General features: G+C 38.9%; 2 protein-coding genes across 3 annotated transcripts in view; both read left to right on the forward strand.

Moving 5' to 3' along the window:
* Window positions 1–10993, forward strand: part of LOC109462576 — a 13416-nt gene extending 2423 nt beyond the window's left edge. Inside the window, exons 2-17 of the mRNA XM_019759132.1 lie at window positions 1856–2304; window positions 2721–2835; window positions 3611–3828; window positions 4198–4329; window positions 4543–4710; window positions 5128–5264; window positions 5580–5697; window positions 5923–6006; window positions 6445–6625; window positions 7033–7122; window positions 7344–7430; window positions 7843–7909; window positions 8290–8343; window positions 8529–8716; window positions 9119–9309; window positions 9464–10993. Coding sequence (XP_019614691.1) covers window positions 1858–2304; window positions 2721–2835; window positions 3611–3828; window positions 4198–4329; window positions 4543–4710; window positions 5128–5264; window positions 5580–5697; window positions 5923–6006; window positions 6445–6625; window positions 7033–7122; window positions 7344–7430; window positions 7843–7909; window positions 8290–8343; window positions 8529–8716; window positions 9119–9309; window positions 9464–9910 — 2724 coding nt within the window. The 5' untranslated portion in view covers window positions 1856–1857 and the 3' untranslated portion in view covers window positions 9911–10993. The remainder of the gene's footprint in view (window positions 1–1855; window positions 2305–2720; window positions 2836–3610; window positions 3829–4197; window positions 4330–4542; window positions 4711–5127; window positions 5265–5579; window positions 5698–5922; window positions 6007–6444; window positions 6626–7032; window positions 7123–7343; window positions 7431–7842; window positions 7910–8289; window positions 8344–8528; window positions 8717–9118; window positions 9310–9463) is intronic.
* A 6128-nt stretch (window positions 10994–17121) lies between these two features.
* Window positions 17122–21508, forward strand: LOC109462590. Of its 2 annotated transcripts, XM_019759149.1 has the most exons (8): window positions 17122–17214; window positions 17436–17626; window positions 17841–18000; window positions 18205–18276; window positions 18754–18918; window positions 19207–19236; window positions 19838–19882; window positions 20235–21508. In XM_019759149.1, the coding sequence occupies exons 1-8, from the start codon at window positions 17136–17138 to the stop codon at window positions 20672–20674; spliced, it is 1182 nt and encodes a 393-aa protein (XP_019614708.1). In that variant the 5' UTR covers window positions 17122–17135; the 3' UTR covers window positions 20675–21508. The 2 variants fall into 2 exon arrangements, with proteins under 2 accessions (XP_019614708.1, XP_019614710.1); XM_019759151.1 differs by lacking the exon at window positions 19838–19882.
* Window positions 21509–26404: the final 4896 nt, after the last annotated feature.

Below are 26404 nucleotides of genomic sequence, written 5' to 3' on the forward strand. Positions count from 1 at the left end.
GAATTTTCGCGGCCGCCACATGCTTCATAATGTCGCGGTACGGTAGGGAATTTTCTACGGTTTATAAGTTCGTAAACGTATCGGCTTTTATTTTAAACTTATTATCAGGGTCGAGGGCTTTGGTTTACAAAGAAATCAGACAATTAGCTTTCTTTACACGACTTCAAAACGCTAGCGGGGCGCCCGATGTTCCACCAATGACAGCGATTCTCTCAGTAGCGTCGTGCGAAATACTCATTGTTTACTCGATTATCGCCCCATTCACAAGTTTTCAGAGACAATGCCGGCGGGAAAATAGACGCCACTAAGCCCCGAAATCAGGAAATTTTATCGAATTTTAGCGAAATTTTGTAGAAAAATCGGGATGCAACACCCTAGATTTGAAAATGAGTATGAGGGCGCTGAGCTAGGAGTATCAGGGCGCAGCGCCCTTGTTCCATCGTCTGGGGAGAACCCTGAAAATATATGGAAATCTTTCATAATATTGCCTTAAAACCAAAGATTGAGAGTAGAAATACAAGGCAAATGATTGACTGTACTTCTCAAAGAAATATTGAATATACCCCCTCCATGATTTACCTATCTCCTAGAGCCGTGTACCTGTACATATAATTTGTTTAGATACGCAGCTCTACTATCTTGTTTAAACATTTTGAGTACACAACCCAAAAGGAAATGTTCTTCTGAAATTTTTAATAGTGATTTTCAGCTTACAGTCTGATTACAGATCTAACACAATGTACAAGCAATTGTGGGGTAGAACATTTGGATTAAATAAACTACCTGAAGAGGCAGGTTTTTCAGCCAGACCTCCACTAGAGTAACTAGATTTGGATACTATTGTTTGACTGGCTGAAAACAATCAGCTTTGTGATTAGGTAGGGGATAAAATTCATAAATGTCACCAATCCTGCTGATCGTGAATTTAGCTTAAGCATTGTCCGAAACCCCCATGCAGACCCCTTTGTTTTGACTGGTTTTTCAGACCCCCAGACTGGACAGGTTTTTCACCAACCCGATCAAGATACTAGTAACTAGATTTTGTGGGCCAGTCCATTTAGTAGTTGAATAATTGGAATGTGAGTAGTTTAAATAGCAAACTAGTACTGGTAATTTCACATTCAAATGGCACAGGCCGGGCAGGCCAGTTGTTTTTTGCTGACCTACAAATTCCTGTATGTTATATCTCAGGTGATTTATTATTCAGGTGTATGTCTAGAGACATTTAATCCCCTCGTGTTGTGAGTCACTAAAATATTAGCCTCTAATCAATTGACCTAAGACTTTTATTACTAACACAGTGTTACTAATGGGATTAGGATGGTGAATTCTAATTATTATTAATATTAGTCTTGTGGAGATGAAAAAAGATTATGAAGCATTATCACTAATACTAGTAGCAGACTGGCACAAAACACATGTAAGAATAACCATATGTCATTTATTGAAGTGATATAATTGCTATAAGAAGGGAGCCTGTGTGTGGTTGCCATCTTAAAACAATATAATACTCCACTCTTTATTGGAACCAAGTACAGTACTTAGTAGGTTATTCCTTGTTTGTACAAAGGGACTAGCTATAGCTGCTGTCACTGAGGGGTATATGTAGTAAAATCAAACAGCACCAACTCAGGGATGCATCTGGGCATGTAATGAAAGAAGCCAGCTGCCCCTGTCAAACAGAATTCAGCCAAGATGTGAAGTTATTTGCATCAAGAAATATACATACTACTTACGTGTGGGTTGTAAGAAAAGAAATGAAATTAAGAATAGACATCTCTGACTATCTCTGACTATCACCATATGATATTATGAATTGCAGATGATTTCATTGTTTGCTTATTTCTTACTTCAGGCATGCCGAAAGCTCGGCCCAGGAGTTTCAAGTTCAGACAAAAGGTCCATCGTACAAACTGTGTCAGCGGAAAAACATCTGTGCAATTCTTGGACCCCACAAAAATCTGCAGCACATCTGAGCAGCCCATTTCACCACCACCCAACTTCCTACCACCACCACCATCACCTCCTCCATCAGATGATCCTGTGCAGGACACACCACAGCCTGACCTATATGCCCGTCAGAAGCAGCGTGAGGTGAATGGATGGAGGAACATACATGACCAACTTCTCACCACAAGTGTCGAGTTGGCAGCGCCCACATCAACGAGATGTGCATTTTGCAAACAAGATCAAGAAGAGGACATGACAATCTACAGATGCCAGGACTGTGGACCAACAGTATACTGTCTGAATTGTGTACGTCTGCACCATCACAAGTCACTTCATCTGCTTGAAGTATGGAAGGTATGTTGACCATCTTGTTGATAAAATACAATTAATCCAGTACTGGCCACCTAGGCATTGTTGCTGTCATTTTAGTCGCATGTTACATAATTACTGATTATGCCTTTACAAATATGTTACTCTATTTCCCTGGATGACTAAAAGCAAAGTACTCAGTAGAAGGTCATCTTGTTTATTATGATCACCTCTTTGCTTTGAGTCTGACCATTTTGAGTGGAGAAGACATTTTTTCCATCTCACTCAAATAAACTGCATTGCTATGACTTGAGATACCTATAAACTGTAGTACATTTTGTACCCAGTGTTCCCAAGAATTGCTATTATCATAACAATTATCTTGTCTTATTTACTGCTAATGCATAAAACCAGTATCCTGACTGTTTCACTAAAACATGATGTCTATCTACACATTTCAGGATAATTGTTTCCAGCCATTTCTAGATAGCAGGAGAATCCTTTTGTCCCGTGACAACCACAGTAACTGCCCGACAAAATCAGTGACCAGGACTATGAAAGTCTATGATGATTCAGGTATTTCTGTCCATATATTTGATAGTAATTTCTTTTTATGTAAAAGGGTCTTTATAACATTCTGTCAAACACAGTAACCATTGACTATATATGTAGCATTATGATAGACACATACCAACTAGTAACTTTATTATTTGCCATACATTGTACCCATGACAATCGTTGTGCAATAAACTTTGACTTTGACTTTTTGTAAATGTTTTGGCCAGATGATCAATGATTAAAATCGTAATTTACCTTTTCATTCTTAGAAATGGAAAGGTTTAATTATTGTTGAATGTGAATATAACACTTTAGATGACTCTCAAGATTTTATAGGCTACATATCCATATCTTTAGTAGCTTTATAATATAAGCCAGATAATATATCTCAATTTACATTTGACATTATGATTTTCAATGTCATTTGAAAGATAATAGTCACTCCTTAAACTAGGGCAAGTCAAAAGGTGTAGTAGACTGTAGTCCTGTACTTTTATTGATGCCCCTGAAAGATGTACAGCTCAAAAGTGTAGCAAAGATTCAAATTTATGATAGGGATGTACAATCCTTGATACAATTAGGGACGTTAAAAGCAATGGGTTAACTGATTAAGGCAAGGCCTCCTAGCTTCTGCAATTTTGCACGTGCCTGCAAAAAATTTCGAGCCCTAAGCCCTGAAAAATTGTACCAGTACAGATTTTTGAGGGCACATGGTTATAACTATAATGATCCTGATTTATTATTAGAACCATACACTGTTGCTTTTCTAAAGCACTGATTTATTGCTTAACAGGACGGCCCAGAGTCGTGGACATAACCTTTTGTGACTGCGAGCCAGACCCCTGCACTCTTCTTCGATTTGGGTTGTGGGCAGCATCAACTGAGTCACCAGGAACAGCATTTTCAGTGTCCCTTTTGGAATGGCTGGTTTGTCTCAGCCTAGAGTGCCACGTCTCAGTGGAAGGGTTCTGTAATGCAGTTAGATGGAAGAACAATCTGTCTCATTCTGAGGTAAGTGGCCTCAGGTCCATGCAATGATTCTGAGATGAAGCACCTTTCGTATGATATTCTACAATTCCATTGTAACACATAAATTTTCAACACTGAAAAGTTGGTGCACTTTTAGTAGCCTAGGTGTACATTGGCTGTAATGTCTGATTTCAACTTTTTAGTCCAGGCAGAATGGTAAAAGAAAAGCCATATTGTAAGGCTGTTAGATGATATGAAGCAGTCTAATACATGTAACTTATATAAGGCTATGACTTTTCTAAGGTACATTTAAATGTTTTTATGTTCCCTGAGTGCATTTTTACTGCTATTTATTTGAGGTGTGAACAAATTACTAAGCCTTTTCTTCTTATCTATTTGTATACATTGTAGGTAAGCAGCCTGTATAGGGCATTGATTGGAGAACCGATTGCAGAATTCCGCCATTTTCATTACAAGACGTCCACATTGAGGCATGTATGTCCAGAACTTGATGATGGCACATCTTGTCCAGCATGTCCAAAGGTATGAATAATTTTATAGGATGCATCTTTTCTTAGATGTGATATGACTGAAAAATAAGAACCAGCAGGACTCTACATACTGCCTCTAATAATACTATGTATAATTTTTCTTTGATACTCTGTAGCTTTTGCATACAGGCTGTAGACATATTTTGTGTTGAGTGATTTTATGCATAATTACATTGATTGTTATTTCTCTCTCCACTATTGTTAGAGAGATGGAGAGCAGATTGTGACTTTGGATGCCAACTTTGGCCTGGTACGGAAGTCAAGCTCAGGCAAGAGCTACGAGGAACATCATCATGGGAATAGGCTGTTCGCGAAGGACGATGAAGTACAGTGCTTCGTTGAGGCTTATTCAGATGCCATCAAACCCAGTGAGGTAAGAATTACTAGGATACTGCAAGATCTGATTTTGTGACCACTACCACTGACAAACATCTTAAGACTTAATCCTGATTTTGTGACCATTGATAAACACCTCAATCATGTGCCAAACAATTTGTTGAGGAAGCTGTAGCTAGTACAGATGTTTTCACATAAATGATAGAAACGTAACATGAAAAACTCTATATACAATCTACAGCCTAAGTTTTGTGAGTCACATGTAACAGCCTGCTTCATATAGATATCCGGATATCCAGGGGTGTTTGGAACATGTTTATGACTTTCATAATAATTATTGTATCTTCATATATCTACCACTCCTCATTGTTCCATCCATTCAGACTATGTGATTTGGCTTGCTCCAATTTCTCCATTCATGTTCAAAATGTCATGATAACATTTATGTTTGTAGGACTGCAGCAACTTTCAGGCTGGCTCACGTTTAAGATCGAAGAATAAACAAAAGAAGCTGGATGTGACAGGGGTGTTTGGGGCGGCCTGTAGGCATGAGATGCCATTGGCCTTTCTAAACATGTCTCACGGAGAGAGGTTCGTATACCTTATACTGTACAAAGAAGTTTTCTTTTTCGCTAAGAAATTGCACCTCTGCATGATGTCTTGATTTGCATTGAGTTTGGTTGTACCTGATATTATATCCTCCCCTTTATACATCTAGATTTTCTTAGCCCTTTATCCTCATGATGTCATTTGAATAAAAAATCTGAATATACTGTAAACAATCTTCAGTGCAGTACCCTGTACATTCACAGTCAGTACCCTGTTTAGATATTTTGAACAGTGATTATCAGACTGTCTGCATTCCTAGCAAAGGCATTTCCTAATCCATTGTTACAATCCTACCAGGTTGGGATACCCTGTCTACATGATACAAAAGCTCCTCATGCTGAAAGAGGACAGCAATGTTCGTCTGAAGGTCGTCTATGACATTGCCTGTGTGCTGCAGAAACACTTGTCTAATCCCGTAAGTGTTTTTTTTTCTGTTTTGTAACATTTTGTAGGAAAATCTATTACGGAAGGATCATGCATGGTTTTCTCTTATCCTGCATTGCTATCTTTGTCTTATACAACCTCTGTAAGCTTTCTCAGTCCCAATTTTTTCACCCATAGACGTAAGCATTATTGGACTTGCCTTAGCTGACAACTTGTCCAACGCAAATACATATATACACCAATTATGTTTTGTCAGAGAAATGGAGAAGTGGAGATGCTGGACAAGATAGAGTTGGCAGTGCCAGCATTTCATGCCTATGGACACATCACCAGTTGCCAGGTATTATCATTTTAATTACATGTACACACGTCTCATAGTACATGTATATGTCAATAAAAGTGACACTAGTAATGCATTTACTGTACTATATTACTATATGTACTATATGTTTGATGAGCATAAATTTTAGTGTTTTGAAATTCAGCAATTTTTTTTTCAACAGACAATAAAAGTGATCTATTGTACGGTAACTGCAAAGTTTTTAGTTGTCATATCCATTGCTTGTGTATATATTTTAGGTTGAATATGTCATCCAAACAAAGACAAAACATACAAAGGATCTGTTATGCCTTTTAATGCTATTTACAGCAATGTAACAATTGTGCTCCAAATCCCAGCTACATCACTAGACTACTATTTCAGTGTAGAGATACTGTATGCAAAATAATTTAAAGTAAAAAAATAAAACTGATAAATTAAATTATGATTTCTTTTTAGCTATTGTACAGCACACGGCGCAAAGAGGGGTTTGGCCTCACAGATGGAGAGGGCATGGAGAGGATGTGGTCCTATCTGAGACCCTTCTTCCGTGTCACCAAGGAAATGACACCAGCGCACCGACTGGACCTTCTCACTGATGCTACTTTGCATTACGGTAGACGAAAAGCTGCTGACATAGGTAATTTCTTTTTCTATTTCTCAATGTTTCTTCAATGTACATGTATGTTAACAATTAGCCTGGGTACCATCCTACTTGTATGCCGGGGCTCCCACACTTACATGTTAGGGAAGCGAGTGTGGGAGCCCCGGCATGCAAGTAGGATGGTACCCAGGCTAGTTAACAATAAGTATATTATCAATAATATAATCACAACACAGTGGAAAAATTATCAAATTGTTTTTACCCACACAGATTAAATTACTTAACATAACTATCTTGTTGTCTTCTTTTTTTTAAGACAATTTTCCCAGAAATTTAGTATCCAGTATTTGATTATACTGCTGCGGAGGGCCCTGACACACATATTGGTATCCTTCCATCCCATGGTCAAAATGATTAAAATATATTTTTTTGCATTATTTCAGAGGATAACCTGTGCCAAAGAATGAACAAAGCAAAGAAAATGTTCATTCAAGCTGAGGAGGAAGTAGCCCAGGTCATTGCAGAAGCACCTGGTAAATACATATTAATTTCTTCTATACAGTCTCTTAGATTCTACATTGAGTTACAGAAAGCTCTTAATGAACATGATTTATGTTTAATACTGCCTGATTATTATTGTAAATATGGCATATAGGGGTTAATAATTTATATCATATATCAAGTTAAGTTAACAGTTAGTACCAGTCAGGATGTTAATACTGACAAGTAGTTTGCTTGTGCATATTCATCCTAGTTGTAGTGTCAGAAGACGATATAATGATGTGGAGAAGAGAAGAAAAATCAGCTGCCTGTCAACCAAGACAGGGATCCTCATCTACAGGTGTGTGTGTGTGTGACTATTTTATAAACAAGTGAATGAACTGTTTTCAGAGAAAATTATGAGGTTTAGTCTTTTAATTGAATTTCTTTCAATCTGATTTCAAGTGATGTATATGTATTTTGGGATCAACATTAATTCAGATATTTCAAGCAAAAAACTATAGAAATATCATATATCACCAAGTATTAGCCTAGTGTTTGATGAAGGTACAAATGTAAGCTGTCCATTTTGTACATGGCCTTGTCATCTGAGTGTGTAGATCATAATCTGCTCAGTAAAATTATCAACTATACTACATAAGGCAATTAAGCCATTTCATTATTGCAGTTCTTTTAATCTGGACATGTTGTAATGTAAAGCATGCAGAAAGACCAAGGTGGAATAAACCACATACTTATGAATCTATATGTAGGTGACAGTCCTAAGTGGAAGAAGGACTATGCTGTCAAGATAGTGGAGTACCGGTATTACACATTACGGTAAGTGGAATTCTCATATCGTCACAGTTGTGTAGATCAGCATAACTTTTTTGCACTTTAAGAATACATGTATAAATGGTTGTAGTTTCACTGATTCAAAAGCACTACAGGCACACACCACCAAGACTTTGATGAACATCATTAAAATGTCCATCTGTGTTCGTAGTAATCATAGTAAAATGTTAAACTTTTGTCTCTTAAAATTTGATCTCTGTATAATTATTGTTTGTTGGAATAAACTTTAACACTTTACTATAAGGCTTTGATGAAGTAGTTTGGGTTTGTACATGTACTTAAACAATATTGGGTACTAGTATTTTAAGGTACACAGAGAACAGGTAATCAAGATGTTCTTTCATCTTTTTTTTTTATTATTTTAGAGAGGACATTGCTGACGGAGCTGACCTGCAAGTTTCTACTTCTCTTCTACGAGGGTAAGTTAGAACAAACACAAAGCATTATAGCATTATTACTCATAATACTGAGGCAATATTTTCTTCTACACCACCAAATGAAATGTCAAATGTACAGTTTCACTTGAATCTGTGAGTACTGTTAACCTTTCACTTCAAAGATGTCCTGTACTGATAAAACCTAATACTCAATTTGTTTCATGTAGAATGCAGGAGAAACTGCAGGCTATTGAAACACGACACAACATCAGACAACGTTGGACAACAACAGATCCCCAGTTCCAAAAGGTGTTGAAGGAAGTAGATGAGGAACAGCGAATGCAGCTGTTGAGCAAAGCTAGAAGAGAAGCTTCAGAAATGGCATTTCTGATCACCCTGAAAGGAAAGTACCCAGGTATGTTAGCCATGATACATTAATTTTGAGTGAGTTGGCGGGTGGGTGGTTGGCTGGATGCAAATGCATCCATGGGGTAGTGAGAGAGTGTGTGAGTGAATTGGTGAGAGAGTGCATTTGTTGTACTGTAGCTGGCACTTTCTGTAGCTGATACTGTAGCTGACACATGCATGTAAAACAGGTATACCTGTAGGTACCTATCAATATATTGCTTTTATATAGTATTAGCAAATACGGTAAAGTATGATATGTGGGGTAATGCATGTAACATTGCCATGATTTGGAATGACATTAGAAAAGAACTTGACATGAAAGACAATTGTCCTCATCAATCAATCAATCAATCAATCATCCACAGGCTTCGTTGTACTCTTTGCTATCCACTTTTATTTAAATACATAGATGGACAAGCTATTGCCATAAGGATCATTGGGCAGATCAAAACCATTACTGCCAAGCTGGAGAAGACCTGCAAGATGTACAACAACATCCTGTGGCCACCCCAACACAGCAGGTTCCCGGCATCCATAGACCCTGCAGAGGCACGTCAGCTCCATTGGGAAGTGTACACAAGCTTGGACATAACACTTCCGGTATATTTTCCCAATTGTTGTGCAGTTTTCATTTCATGTGTAGCTTAGCCTTGAATATTTTGTACTTAATTTTTTCAATTGGGAACACAGTTCATGCACAGAGCACTATCATCATTGTGATTCATGTCTGTGGTATTTCTTTCTGCTTTTCCAGGGTCATGAAGGGGTACCACATAGTCTTCAGAGGAAGGGCATCGATGCAGTAAACATGAAGCTGCGTGCTGAGGAAGAAAAGCAGATGCTGGAAAAAGAGATGAAGGAAGTAATGAAGCATTTGATTGAACAGCATTCGTGCACAAGGCTTGCTCTCTGGGCAAGTGACAAAAAGGGAGAACAGGCCCTACTTGCCAGCCACCTTATTCAATTGGAAAGACGGCTACAAACTGCAAAATGGCAGTTTGAAGAACATATTGATGGTATTTCTGAGATTCCTACGATGCATCTATCATCTAACAACATGCCAGATCGTAGTCTGTACACTGAAGAAATGCAAAACCAGCTTGTTGACCTTGAGCAGAAACAACTGTCTGATGATGATGATGATGATGATGGTGATGATTACAGTACTTGGCTACCATTCCAAAATGGGGACATTTCATGAATATGTATAGTCAATGGATGTGATATACTTAGCATGCTCTGAGCTTAGTTGTAGCTTATAGACATTAAGTTGAAAGATATGTTTGATTAACATTAACATGGTGCATTTATATGTAATAAGTTTATTGCAAGCAAGTTCTTACCTGTCAGTGTGTACAAATTGCAAAAAGAAAAGAACAAATCTTAACATGAAGTGTATATAGCACAATACATATATGATGCGAGTAAAAGCTGACCCATTAGACAAGATTGTGACATGTTTGGGTTTGATATCATTTCCTGAGTGAAGGATGAAAGGTTCCAATTTGTCTGCAATGTGTTGGGTTTGGGATGTCATATACCTTGATTCAAACACGGGTAATTCAGAGTGGGAAGAATTAAATAGTTCTAGATATTTTCCCATAGCACGTCATGTGTGTGTTGTTTTACATGTCTTATAAGAGATTATATATATATACGTGTATATATCAATACTGAAATTATTAAAAAAGGTCTGTTCTTGAAGTACAGTCAAATATTTCCATTACATTTTGTAACAAAGTTCTTCTCTGGCTATATGTAACAAAGCTATAAGAAAGAACATCAACTCGAAAAGGGCTTGTAACAGAGTTCATTTGTATCAGGCGTACCATATAGCAGTACAGAATAAACAAAGTGTTTTATTCACAGCCGACGTTTCGGTGACCGTCTTTCACCTTCCTCATATCAGTCAATTCTGACCGGTTCACATTTCACCGGCATAGTACGGGTGTCACTACTGTAGATGTGTTCCCAAATGTACAATATTTTCATCTCTTTATTCAGTGACATACAAACCAGATTAAACTACCCGGTATTCACGAATAAAGCTGTACATGCTGCATATGTTTTGCATGTCTTATAAGATCATAACTTACCTATATCAATTATGACAGAAAGTCTGTATTAACAATAACTGCAACAATTGTCAGTAGTTGAAATTCACACTTGGTATTGTATCGTTAGATAAAGCAGACAGTGAGTGAGTGAGTGTGAGAAGGTTATGTTTTCACCTCTTAGTGTATGTACACAATAAATCAAGAAGGCTAAGATGGATTGTCTTGATAATTGGTAGGTGGGTATACATGTAGGTCTTCATGAGACCTTGAAATGATGGTAGATTTTGAGCCCCTTGGTGGCTTTTCAAGATAACCCATCTGAACTTCCGGTTTTGATTTCTGGTGATCTTAACATGCTAGGGTCACAAAATTTGTAAAATCTATGAGGAAATTATAGACGAGACTGTCATTAGGTGGAGAATGTAATCAACTGAAGTAATTCAAGTAAAGAATGGTTTTGTTTTCATAGTCAATGAAAAACATAATTTGTCAACTTTCATCAAGGTTACATTTCCGAGGGTATGAGGTTGTGCTAACCAATAGAACTACCACCTACTGCACAAGGGTTTATACAAATGCAAGGCTACGTGGCTAAGATTGATGTTGTTGAGGTCCGTTGGTAAATGGGGACTGCAGAAATGTATTTTTCCAAACAAATATAGTATATCTTGTCCATAATATGCACAATTCTGAGAAAAGATGTGTATATCAGCTGCAGTTCCACCGCTTCTCGCCAGGATATCAACACAAATTTTGTATGCGTTATAATTGGAATGAAAACTGGATATGTTAAACCGTGATATGACACGCGGGCAGTGTTATCCAAAGATAAACGTTTAAATCGATCGTCAGTCAATTTTATTGCAAAATTTGCCAAAATTAACAAAAAACGTGTTTTCATGCTGTACTTTTCTTGTAAATCGCCAGGGGGCTTCCGAACGGGTTTTCGCCAAATAACGATTCTACGGTGTAGCGCATAGCCAAATTGACGGCATTAAAAGTTACAAACTATCGTAGGCTACCACTGTTTAAAGCGGATTTTACATGTATTAATTTAAACGGGATCAATGTAGCTTTCACAAGTCATAAGCACCACCTGTAATGACTCCTTTGCGTCGGACTGAAATCGAAGGCACGTGAATGACTTCTAACTTGCCGGGTAATAACAGTAGAGAAAATCTTTTAATAGGACATACAGATCAGCACATTATCCTGTTTGTGTGAAAGTTTCGTCGAGAAATATCACTTCCTTCTTGTTTTATGAAGGAAAACGCACCTCTCTGACATGAAGACCCAAATTCTACAATCTGGGAGAAACATGGTGGTTGCGCGAGTTGACATAGCCATATCAAAACTTGTCGGGTAATAACAGAAGAGAAAATCTTTAATAGGACATACAGATCAGCACATTATCCTATTTGTGTGAAAGTTTCGTCGAGAAATATCACTTCCTTCTTGTTTTATGAAGGAAAACGCACCTCTCTGACATGAAGACCCAAATTCTACAATCTGGGAGAAACATGGTGGTTGCGCGAGTTGACATAGCCATATCAAAACTTGTCGGGTAATAACAGAAGAGAAAATCTTTAATAGGACATACAGATCAGCACAGTATCCTGTTTGTGTGAAAGTTTCGTCGAGAAATATCACTTCCTTCTTGTTTTATGAAGGAAAACGCACCTCTCTGACATGAAGACCCAAATTCTACAATCTGGGAGAAACATGGTGGTTGCGCGAGTTGACATAGCCATATCAAAACTTGTCGGCCTATATATATAGAAAAAATATTTTAACGTCACTATATTCATGTCTTACATTGAATGAAACGGTTTTGTGACCAATTTGAGTGTTTTGTTGTTGAAGGTTTCCACCGTCTTTCCGTACATTTCCGCACCGAGATCATTCATTTATCAGTTACTTTCAGTTTAAATTTGGAGATTAGATAATCCTCCAACTACGTGCTTCACAACTAACACGGTGCAATCAAAGTCAACTGGCTAAAGTCAACTATAGCTATGATCTAATAAAAAATGTGCTCAGAATCAGAAAGAACTTAGTGAAGCCACTAAAACGTTGTTGACAGGCTTATGACAGGCTTATATATTGAAAACTGTGTCTATTTCATGAGTAAACCAAACGCTTTTGGTATATATGCCGCACTTTTGCACCGACCGATAGTGTATTGAATATATTCGAGGACAGAAGAAAGAAAAGACCCGTTAACAGCAAAGCTACAAGTCACTCTCTCATTCGCTCACTCTCACTCACTCACTCACTCACTTACTCACTCACTCACTCACGAATTCGCTCACTCACTCACTCACTCACTCACGAATTCGCTCACTCACTCACTCACTCACTCACTCACTCACTCACTCACGAATTCGCTCACTCACTCATTCTCTCACTCAGTAAGTCAGTCTCGTGCGTAGAACCACACAGATTATTTTGAAGTCTTTGAATATCACCGAGCTGCGTATAATTCTAACTGGCCTCTAAGATGCAACGACTCGGCCATTAATAAACATGAATTAGTTAACTGCGAATGACTTCGAAAGTTTGTTCTAGTTGTGTGATTTTACCGTACTTTCCAAACGCGTTAACGCAAAAGGAACCATTCTCCATTCTCAGCCTGGGCCAATCACCAGGAAAGACGAGTTATGTTGTTCACAGACAGACAGAGGAATGCAGGCAGACTGACAGACAGAAGAACGCACACACAAACTGCGCCACTTTGGTTGGACAAATTCGATTACGTTTGATTTCCTTTATATAAATAGCGGACCAACTCTTCCGTCAATGCATTTCAGCCACTATATAAAAACTAGTAGAAATTGGCCAAATAGAGGTATGCATGCCAGAGGAGTTGGTCCGCAGTTTGTGTGTGTGTGTGTGCGACTGTACTCTCTCTAGCATGTTTAACAGTTTATCTCCCTACTTGTCGAATTTCTATAATTTCCAGTCGCCTCCCGAGGCCTGGTGCTACAGGCTATGTAAAGCTAGAAATGTGGCCAGCCAGTTGCTGCGGGAGGCCAGTTCCGGAAAATGACACTCACATGTACAGACCCCCACCCCCACCCCCGGGTATGGACCACACATTATGGATACCAGAACAAGGGAAAGATCATTATATGTCATTTGTTGATGGATACCGGGTATACAGGTGCATATAGATACTGTAAGTAGTAGTAATGTACTGCATTAAATCTTGACCACGTAAAGTGAATTAGAGATAGTCCATTAGATGATAATTTGGATGATTCAAGGCAAGGAGGCCACAGATACCCCGGAAATATAATGGACTACCCCGCGGTGCACAGAAGATCAGGCGCGAAAAACTCTTGTACTGCCACTCACAACTGCGACTCCCAAGCGAACACACGTACGAGCCTGCAATCTCCCTTCTACATACTAGTGACGTTTAATTCAGTTGGCAGATGATGGAAGGAGACGAACCCCAGCCTGGACCTTCCGAATCCAATAGGAAGAAACGGTAAGCATAATAATTATCTCTACACCCAACAGTTTACGGAGTGATCAATGTTTGACTTTGAAAAAGTAAGTCTATCATGGCGCATGTATGTAATTTTATGTTAGCACGTCGTGTTCCATGATTTTTTCGCGGTGCCTCAAATCCTTTTTCTAACTCAGACTGACTAGATCTGACTTTACTTTGGCATATTTATGGTGTTTTTGTCCATCTGTCGAGGGAAGTGAAGAAAAATCTATGGTATCTCTCGATCGTTTGCAACACTGTATACATGTAAGAACCAGGAGACACTTTAGTTCGGCCATCCTAGTTTACAGGGCTCCCAAAATACCAGTATTCCATAATATTTTTCTAACCTTGTGACCATTCAGAACCTAAGTTTTACTATTGCCTGTGTTTCAAAAGCTAAGACTCGCTGTCGGGCACCCAAAACAACCGTCGGTCAGGCTAACACGCTAAGGGGGCCAGTTTCCGCCAGCCTCGGAGGATGGCACCCAGATAGTCTCTACCAGGCTTCGGGAGGCTTCGGGAGGCGGCTCGAAAGTGTAGAAATCGGCCAAATAGAGAGATAACATGCCAAGGAGTTGGTCCGGTGGAGAGAACTTTTTTTTTGTGTGCAACAAACAGTTCTCTCTACCGGACCAACTCCGGATCCCCTGGTATGTTATCTCTATATTTGGCCGATTTCTACTCTTTCTAGCCGCCTCTGGAAGTGGAAGCCCGGTAGAGGCTACTACCCAGAGGCTAGGCTATATAGGCTAAGATGGGATCATTCAGACATGGCCGTTATCTGCTTCTAGCTATAAACCGTATTTGTGTTTGCAACTCAAAAAAAGTCTGAGAAATTTGTTCAACCAAGGACATTATACACAATGTCCTTGGTTCAACTAAACTTCTTTAACAAAAAAAACGCTCATTTAGATTTACATGATAAAGAGTCCAGACCCCCAGGCTCAGACCCCAGACAGTATTTGACGCGTGTACGTGAAAGTCTGCATTGTGAAAGAAATCGGTACAAACAAAGCCTGACAGCATTTTCATGAGAAAAACAAGAGAGCACGGAAACGGTAAAACAAATAAAGCATGCATGACAGTGTTTTCATGAGAAAAACAAGAAATAATAACTTGAAGACAAGAGAGCGCGGGAACGGTGACAAATAGACCATAGTCGGCTCGGGCAAGGTGGCTCGCGGCTCACTCTCATCACGACCTGTCAATCATCCCCAGCACTGTTCACTTTTTATATGGGGAGACAAACTAGTCTGAGTACCAGGGTCACCATCCTACTTGTATGCCGGGGCTCCCACACTCGCTTTCCTAAGAAGAGGACTACTTCTTAGGGAAGCGAGTGCCGGCATACAAGTAGGATGGTACCGGGCAGGCTAGAGACAAACACCGTTGGTTGTAAACACCTTCCTTCTGGACTTTTTGTTTTCATCCTTTTCAGTACCAACTAGGTGAACCTATTGGCCCTATTGCCCTGCAGTTTTGTGCACGTGTAGTTTTGTTGACGTTATATACTGTGACTTGTAATTCTGAACATTTCTGGGCAGCGGCTTGGGCGCCCACGCCCAAATTATGGCACGCGTAGCATCAGTACCAAGCTTCGGGAAGTGGTTTTCGAAATACATGTAATTTATGGAATAAATTGATATGCCTGGGGATGTGGGTCGCGCCAAGAGAATAATTTGCCACTCACGCTACTTCCCGGAGTCTGGTAGAGGCTATAAGTACTCTCAAAGCAGAGGTTGTTGGGCACAGTGACAGATAAAACGGGGCATATACTTAATATGTAGAACTATTAGAACAATCTTCCCCCACCAACCTCTGCTTGGAGAGTACCACTAGACTGTGGCTAGACTCACTGGCTAACCCACTTGGATCTGTGGAATTTTATCCATACAGCGAAGCAAAAAAAATATGACCAAGGAAATCACAGAGGCCATTGGTATAGCTAAGAATAACAGGCCAAATTAGTAACATTTGCAAATGATGTTAATACCCTCATACTCTAACCTAACAGACTACTGCTACATTTATTATGTTACACAGACACACTCAACATATAATAATATATGGTTAGCTGCCCTTCCTGCTAATTTCCAAGCAGATCATACGGTGGCAAGGTAGTGCTAGTAGTGACGTGTCAGTATTATCCATCGGACAGAGGAGTGGCGTCGGTGGCGGGACATTCCTCTGGCCAAATGTCCTGTTACAAGAAATTACATGTATGTGACAGTAACACAATATACACAAACACCACAAGGTAGCCTGGTTACCAGATCTATTTTATCTCCCGCAAAGAGGACATAAACTAGGGTCAGCTAAAATAATTCCGGTAACCAGGCCACCAAAAATCAGGTCCTAAAGAAATAAACTGAATTCATATTTGGTTATGTACAATTGCAGAAAGAACATGAACATGGAGAAACACCGACCAGAGCTCGAACAGTACTGGGCTAGGGGCATGCAAAACTGCCAGGATGAAGAGGGTAGAAGGTTGTACATGGAGGCAGCAAGGGATTTGAATATTCCTGTGAGACACATCAAGGTATTTGGATCACTTTTGTTGTCAGACAAATATGCTATGTGATGTGCGTTTATAAGGTCTGAACAAGGAAGCTACCGGTTTGGTCTGAACTATTTTAAGACTGTAATTACATGATTTTTGATGACTTTGAAATCAGGACAAAAGACTATCAAATTGATGTATAATTGATATGCATGTCAGGTTAAGAAAAGTGTTCACTACATCTTACTTAAAATAAAAACACACAAAGAACATGGTACTAGTATCCACTTTCATCTCTGTGCAGACATGGATTCGAAACGAAAATGGCAAGATCCGGAGACAGGCAGAAAGGGAAGAAAACCCAGACATGCCAGCCAAGAAAAAAAACAAGATTACAAGAAGAGCCTCAAACCCATGGACATGCTTCCTGAAAAGGACACTGACAGGTATTATGCTTAAGTTTTTTTTTTTCATTGCATGAGGGTGTGCATGATATGGAATTGCTAACTTGGTTGACTGAAAGAGTGTGACATAGTCATGGCTTGATGATTTTCCCAGTAGTTGTTTGGATGAAAGATAAAACATGTTCTGAGTCCTTGGTCTCTCTGTCAAAACTTGGTAAACTCTGATTTGATGCTTATTTCCATTACTCATGTCATTGCCACAGGAAAAAGCGCGAACCCAAATGCCATCCAGGAGGCATCGAGACAGTACAAGCTGTTGGAAACAGAGGATCCTGGCCTTTTGGCAGAACTGAAGGAAGAGGCCAAGAACAACAAAAAAACAACGGTGGAGGATCTCAACCAAGAGGAAAAGGAACTGGAAGCCCAACGGCTGTACAAGGAGCTGTGTAAAACTGTAAGTCATTAGCTGGAGGTCAAGTTACAACGCAAATCACAATCATATTCAAAAGTTTCATTCAACTGCTCCTATTTTTTCCAGGTTTTCATAAAAAGTAGAACTACAGTACATGTGACGTTACCTATATGATGTGAATTGTTCACAATCTTGTTCTCCTGGTATCAAAATTACTCAAATGTCAAAATGATATTAATTTCTTCTTTTCTGTTAGGTAAACAAGCTGCACAGATGTGGGTGGGAGGGCATGGGTGTTTTCTACTCAGCCCTCTCAAACAATGTGACCACATGTGGGACACCAAAAGGCGAGAGCTTCCTGGACGACAATCCACAGATGCTCCTACGATTTGGAAGCCTGGCTTCAAGTGGAAAGTGTAAGTATAATTTACCAAGAACCTGAGACTCTAGTCTGTTCAATTAAGTGTACCATGATACATCCTGGAAATAGTACATATATGTAATAGACAGAGCATATGTAATAGATAAAAAGTACAGGAGAGTATTATAGGCATTACATTATTACAGCATAAAGGAGATCCAGCATGATTACTGAATGTACATGTATTGATACTTTTCAGATGGTGAAAGAAAGAAGGAAAGTGTCGAAGACCTCCGGGCTAGAGTGAGAGACATTTTGAACAACAAATGGTGTAAGTGGTCATGACAAATTCTTTGTAATCAGCTTTGTAATCAGATCTCAAAGCAGATCTCTAAGTGGCTGCTAGTATCAAACTGTCTGGCCAACTTGATAGTGTCTCGCCCTCCAAATATCTGCTTGGAGATTTACCATTAGCTTTTCAAGGGAAATGTTTGAAGTCCTTGCACAAAATTTTAAAAAGTCAAAGTGTAATTAAAAATTATGCCAACTTTTACATCCAACGATTTACCTTAAGTTGGAAGTCTATAAACACTGACAAAAAACATTGAGATGAACATGAATTGCACAATATTGTGCATAATGTTGAATTAACATCCTTAATCAAACACAATATGACTCCAAATTTGAAACTGAACTTTCCTGGACCTGAAATTATATATTATTTTTATTATTAGCATATCTATTCAATCCAATTAATGCACCATGTAGCATCCCTTGAAAATTTTGAATTTGAAATGTTTCTTTTCAGATCTTGCAACAAAGGAGAAGCACTTCTCATACAAGAAGTTTTTGGAGGGAAAAGTGGAGGTAGAGGGACTGCCAGATGGTGTGGACCTGAAAAACCCATGCGACATGGGTTCTACAAGTCTGAGGGCCATCATTGGGAGTCAGGACACCATTGTGGTCCGTCCCGGTAAGTTATCTCTGATAGCTATGAATATGAAAGAATATAGTAACGATCCTGCAATAGAGCCTGGGTGTATTCTCCGTGCAGATTCGGTGGGGTACTTTATGTTGGCCACCTGTAACCAAATAGCACCAAATGCCTCTATAAGATCTCTCACTAAGATGATGTATGATCATTTCCCATCTTCTGCTAAGTTGAGTTACTTAAAGCAAAGTAACTAAAGTAAAGGAGAGGGCATCATTACATTGTTATGTCCATGATTAACTGTTACTCAAACTACACATTTTCTTACAGTAACTGCAGAACAAGACGAGTCTTTACCAGGTATGTACAGTAGTTGCTTATCATCTCTATCCTCCATTCTTTTACATGTATATATACATGTACTTGGATACCTCATTAACTCTATTAGCTTTATTTCATACATTTTAGTAGTCAAATGTAGCAAATCTTCCTGGAGATTCAAATTGAAAGATCTTGCCCAGAGGCAATACATGTAATTATATAGTAATTACAGTTATACATGGGTAGCAAATGGCATGTGACGTTTCTAAATTTTGACACAAAATTCTAAATAATTTTTCCCGTAATGTATGGGTTGCGTTGTGGCCTTTTTAAACAAGTCCTTTCTTTCATGAAGCTAGAAGGGGCAATTTGAAATAAAATGTGTTTCATCTTCAACCTAGCTTGACATAATCGTATCTAACTGCATTCTAGATTGGTAAAAGGCTGTATGTTTTTGGTCATGGCAAATTACCACATGCATTCTTTTCACCTTACAACACTGTCTCTGAGTAACAGACAGAAACATATCTTTGGATGTACTCCCTGTTGGGCAATAGGGGTTAGTTGAACATTTTGTTGCACTATTGTGTAATATCACAATATCCTTCTTAACACCAAAATGTTTACAAAATGGTTTCAGCACACAACCACGTCGAGTTGAACGAAGACCATGGAACTCCCACAGGTAAATGTCATGGTCATACACTATAAATTTATCATACACGCAATACCTAATGGATTTGGTTCATGTTAACCATAATGAAGATACATGAACTTGAAGGTGATTTTTGGCCTTGTAAATTACACAAGACATGTACATTGTAATTACAGTCATTATTGGTTCAAGGACATTATTTTGGACAAATGCATGAAGAAAGTAATAAATACATGTAGGCAGAGCAAAGTATGTGTGATAGCAATTGTTGTGGGTTAAGCAAGCCACTGACTTGATTTTATAAATGACATCCTCTGTAGATATGTGTGGATGGTGTGGTCTTATTTCGAAATGAATTAAAGTGATATGGTTGTTTTAACAGCTGGACAGCTGCTGAGGTCTGTAGCAGAGGGCCTAGCTGAGGCAGGACAGGAGAGGGCTGAAGTAAGCCTTGTGGGGGAAACAGCAGCAGTCAACCCCGAGGAGACAGACACACAGAACACACAACCCTCCCCAACCCCAACCACTGGAAAGAAGACTGGTGCTACAGCAGTCAACCCTGAGGAGACAGACACACAGAACACACAACCCTCCCCAACCCCAACCACCGGAAAGAAGACTGGTACTGCAAAAAAGACAAAAGCAGTCAACTCGAAGAAAAAAACACAGAACAAACGACGACCACCAAGCAAGTCCAGTGCTGCAAAAAAGAAAAAGACAACTCAACAGAACATTCCAGGGCTAGAGCCAGACGACTTCAGCTCAGATGATGACAGGCCATTGTCAAAACTTAAAAGCAATCGTGACACACCAGCTTCGTAGGCACGCAGCACAGCAGCAGCTGGCTACATTGCACCAAACTGTAACATCTAATGGTTACCCATGAACAACTGACTCTAAACATTGTTTAAAGCTACGTTGATGAAGGTTAGACATCCAGCTCATAGGAAATTTATGATAGATATTATGATAGATTGATAGTTATAGATATAAATACATACTACCAGGGGATAGTAGTTTTAGGAAAGAATGACTTTTCAAACACCTCAATCCTTGGTTGATAACTCTGATACTTGAAGGTATGACTACTAGTATTTCTAGTTCCTTTCAGGGTTGGTACTAGATACTTAGTAGGAATAAACAGTTGCATTAATCTGTAAGAGGTCAGTGACCTAAATGCTTAAGTGTTGAAGTGTTGGAAAAAGAACAAAATCAGGACAAAATAAAGAGCAGTTCATCTTTTATTCACAATGTGATCTTTGTGTTTTTAACCCGAGTGGACCTATCTTTGAGCGACAAGGTCATTACATGTTTTTCCGATAATTTTAACAATAATTATAGCCATTAAAATTAGGTGTGAAATGTGTGATTGTATTTGACATTTTGTAATCTGCTCCAAAACTGACAGCTGTGAGAGCTGCATTTTTAAGGCACCATGCTTGTTATGGTACTGTACAAAATACTGGGAGCTCTTTTCCAAATACTAGTATATATAGATTTGATCATTTATTTTGCACGGGATGTAAACCAATTGGCAAAACCTATTTTTCCACCTTTTTTTTCTCAAAGTTGCACCTATGTAGCAAGAACCAGCATACTCCATGGTCAGCATGGCAGGCTAGGGGTAGTCCAGCGGTCTGCTTTCTTCAAATACTGTACATCTATCATTCAGCCTTGTGCTTGTGATGACTTCTGGTACCTGTAACAGGAAAAGGAAAGAAGTTAAAATTAAAAAGGCTTGTACAGAAACCATAATTTGCCATATACATATGTATTATCTATACTTCATAGGTGGTAGAAGTACTGTAGATAACTGCAGAAAATAAAAGTCCACATGCATAAACAATGTGCACTTGTATAAACACAGTACATAGACTGATTCAAGTAGACATCAGGTTTAAAAAAACCTGCACATCAGAAAAAAGTATGCCTCACAGGCATCAAACAAGGGCAATTATGCATTGGCATTGGGTGAAATGTCAGTGTCATCCTCCTATTCTTTAAGCAAAATACTTAGAAATCAAAAACTGCAGAAGGGAAAAGGTGACAAACAGGATCATTATGTGATGATAGCATCAAATAAACAACAAAATGTGGAATAAAACATGAAGGAATAAATACAGCTGTGTGGTGAATGAAAACAGGGCATGAGTAACAAAATAGGAAATGTAAGTTGTTGAAATATGTGTCTGATCACATTACTAGAAGATTCCGGAAAAGGCGAAGATAAAAAGCAGATATTTGTAAACATTAAAAATAATTAGATCGATGGCCATATATCCTACAGTACTCCAAATAATGTTAACCTTTTTGACTAGTAACAGCTCACTGTACTGACCCATGAAAAGTATCTGGGTACATGAGTTATTTTTTTAGCATACCTAATACTGTAAATCAATTACTATTTTAAAATTCACTGTAATTTTATGTTCGCGGTACTAATATATTTGTGGGTTTTGTATCGCAAATTATCATTAAGGCGAACAAATAATTTGCCTACTTGCTTCTGCACCTGCACCATCGTGAATATTATACGTCTTCCATGGTCTAAAAAAGAGAAGTCAAACCCCTTACTGGCCTTAGACATAGTTTTAGACATAGCTATAGCTCTACACAACTACCTTTTATCATGTAAATTTTAGTTATTTTATACTACGTTTCATTGTTCTTTTCTGTTTGTAATCTGCAATTAGCCCCCCGGGCATGAATTTGCAATAAACTTCAATTATAGTTCCATGCACATGTCAATTTTCCATGAAATTTATAAAGTGATTTACAGTATGCTCCTGAAAAAGGAATTTGACCAATAATCATATTGGTTATGATGCCATAAACTTACCAGGGGTGATTAATTCCATTATCAAAAAGCCAGAAGGTGTCTACTCAATCAGTAGGCTCCATTAGCCATTGGCTATCAGGTCATAACCTCAAAAGTGGTGGTTATCGGACCAAATTTTGGACAGTACCATTATACAGGTATATACTAATCTATTAAAAACGTATTGAAATCTACTTTGAATAAAAGTAATACACTGCCAATGTCATGTGGCCAATGCAGATGATTACTTAAATGGTCTACTAGTATTTTTCTGTCCATGCCATCTTGTTTCAAGTAACAGAGGTTTTTGTGGCAAAGGTGGAATTTTATAAAGGAATTTGTGTCAAATCCACGGTGTGAAATCACTGTGTCAGTTGAATCTATATATGGTGATAACATTAATGTCCTGCCTTATTATCCTTGGTGTATATAGTAATCTCTGGTCAGGTGCGATAACCACCTCATAACACGTCTTTCACTATACGCTCACTTGGTGTTTTTTTTTTGTGGTTGACCAGAGATTATCTCACCATATACTGGTACACCTTGGGCCGGGTATTAACCCTTCATGAGTTGACTATTCAAACCGGTTACCTCTACAATTTATCCCAATTTCCCAAAACTTACAGACAAACAAAAAACTCTTCTACTTTTAACTTCCCAAAACCCACAAATTTTAGAAAAGGTGGGACATTAGGTCTTCCATGACAGAAGAGAAGTCAAACCCTTCATGCATAGTTTTAGACATATATATTAGATTTCATTGTGTACATTTTGAAGTTATTTTATACTGTTTCAGAGTTCTTTTAGGTTTGTTACTTGCAATTAGCGTTTGGGCATGGATTTTCAATAAACTTCTCATCAATCGACCAATCAGCGTAGACCGAAATGCCACAAATGGAACATGTTCTGTTCGAATGACGTCAGTTCCATGTGACAAAACAATTTTCCAGAGACAGCATGTCATAATGGAGGTGCAATTTAAACTCCAAGTCAGAGATTTTGTCGAGTGGGATGTCCAGCGGTACCACCGTCCAGTTAGCTACCAGAAGTAGCTAATAAGGGCGCATGGACAAATTTACGTGTTTGGACGCACAGCAGGTTGACCAGTTGGGACAAAGCGCAGATGGAAAAAATGACAAGAGTTTGGATAGGTGATATGATAATAATGTTAATGACCCTCCTGTTCCTCGGTGTACATGTATATCAAGCCTTAAGGCCTGATCATATCCTATTTCGACCTCTCAAACTGTCGGTGAGTATATAGGACCCTTATGACACGGTATAGACATTCATCCCATAATCCACAAGCTGATTGTTTCCAGCAGTCAAACAACACCAGTAGTATCCAAATATACTGTAGATCTGCTCGGAGATTATATTTAGGGGTTACCAGCCTTCATGCTTGGTACATATGCCTGTGCAAGGACATGTGTAATGTCCTAACCTGTGTGGTTACTCTATCCGGGCCTTTTCATGTGCAGCCACACCTTCAGGTGGTATCTGTTGTCTTAACACAGTGAAGTTTCTTGAATAGTGGTTATTTGGATTATAAAAGCAGGCCTAGACCCCAAGCAGACCTTTTTCGCAGACCGGGTTGGTCTTTCCGCCTGTTGGACTGGATCGGTTTTTCCGCAAACCCATGTGGGTCGTGATCATGGGGGAGGGGGGGCGGTTCGCCTCGGCTTTATATTTGATACAGGCTCCGGTCTAAAAAAAACAAATTGACGTTGGACCACCAGAACTCCGATACACAAGAAGAAGAAAGAAATTACAAACTTCCTACCCCCAAACAGCAAAAAGCCACGGTTGTAGACCCGTACCCCTCCCCACCGACCGTATGTATACGTATTAAAGTTTACTAGTATACGACGTTTTGGCATCCTTACCTGAGAACAAACTGCCCAGAACTTGTCCAAATAGCTGTCCACACTCTGAAGGTGAATTGCTCGATCTTCACCACCTCAAAAATTGCAGATTTCGGACAATTTAACCAAAATGCGTGCGTATACTGGGTATAGCAAACACCAACGCGTCCAGTCGATCGGTGCCTGGTTTCACAGCGTACGCGCGGTGCAATCACGTGGTGCGCTGTCCATGGCCAATAATACGTGCGCAGTGGCCGATATCCTCTCCAGAGGATAGCAATGCGTTATCACGTCCTCTGGAGGACGGGAGGACGTCCTCCAGGCCCTTACTTATGCACTTATTGGCATGCCTATAAGTCCTTTACTATCTGATATTGGTTTTGTAGCCGGTGCTCTGACGCTTCCCCACCCCACACAGACCAATTTGTCTTGAGTCTGGAATGAAAAATACCAAGATTTGTCATTCTGACTACATAACGTAAGGCTATGACATGTCACCACCTGACATCCTTTTGTTACTACATGTAGTATGAAAGCTGAAATTAAAAAAAAAAAATCCTGTCTCTGTGCACTCAGATGTGTAACCTCCCTCAAAACCTACTTCTCACATATAGGATGCGTTCTGAACACTAGCACACTGTATCAGAAAACACAAACGGTTATTCCAACAGATGCGTAATATTGATTATTTTTAAATGATTCATATGCATATTTACTAAGAATGAACAGAAGAGTTCATTCTAACAGACAGCATGTCTGCATGTCTCAAATGTAAAAGCAGACGTTATTAAACAATTGGCAAAGTACAATTACTCATTAGAAAATATGTTAAAATATCAGGAATAAGAGAAAGAGTTGAAATCAATAACAAGACGTTACCAATAATCTAAAAATGGCGCTGATATAATTTTCATGAAAAATTGATCTGAAAATTCTGTATGTCAATTAGAGCTGTGTACCGGTACGCAGTACCGATACTGTACCGGAAAAATTGATTAGGTACAGGTCCAAAATACCTAATCCCTCAGTACCGGTACTGTACCTAAACAATTTCACACCAATTTTATGCCTATTTGTGACCTCAAATGTTTAAATAGCTGGTTAACAATGGGTGCCTGTGTAAGGACAGTGTGTTCATGAAAACAAAAACATCTTAGTTTGCCTATATTATATCTGAGCATTCGCCATAAACAAAGAATAAACCTTAACTATCAAGTTTATTTATGTTTTTTTGTTATTGAAGGAGTTCAGAAGAGCATATAAATTGGTCGAATTGTTCAGGTACACGTTCAGGTCCGGACCTGTACCTAAACCTGTGTACCTGTACCTGTACCTGTACCTAAAATTTGTTTAGGTACACAGCTCTAATGTCAATACATATCAAATATTGTATCAATCAGATTACTTTAACAGAACCAGCAAATGTTCTTGTCTTGACATGGAGATTGGAACACTGAAATATTAATGTCAGACGATCAACAAAAGAATTCTAAAGCATACATGGACTGAATGATAACGTTGCAGCTTGTAACTGCCTACTATAGTTTCTATCATGGCCATGCTCGTGATTCCAACCTTGCAGACGTGGTGTACGTGTAGCTAGTAGAGCGTATTGTTGGAAGAGTACGTCTATACAAGAAGATTAAATACAAGTTGATTTTTTACACCAAGGAGGTTAAAAGGTAGGTAGGTGGGAGGATAGGTGGGAGGATGGGTGGTTGGGTGGGTAGGTAGGTAGGTAGGTAGGTAGGTACATTTTGTAGGTAGGTAGGTAGGTAGGTAGGTAGGTAGGTAGGTAGGTAGGTAGGTAGGTAGGTAGGTAGGTAGGTAGGTAGGTAGGTAGGTAGGTAGGTAGGTAGGTAGGTG

This window comes from Branchiostoma belcheri, unplaced genomic scaffold (assembly GCF_001625305.1).
Source record: "Branchiostoma belcheri isolate BF01 breed outbred unplaced genomic scaffold, Haploidv18h27 scaffold119, whole genome shotgun sequence".
NCBI lineage: Eukaryota > Metazoa > Chordata > Leptocardii > Amphioxiformes > Branchiostomatidae > Branchiostoma > Branchiostoma belcheri.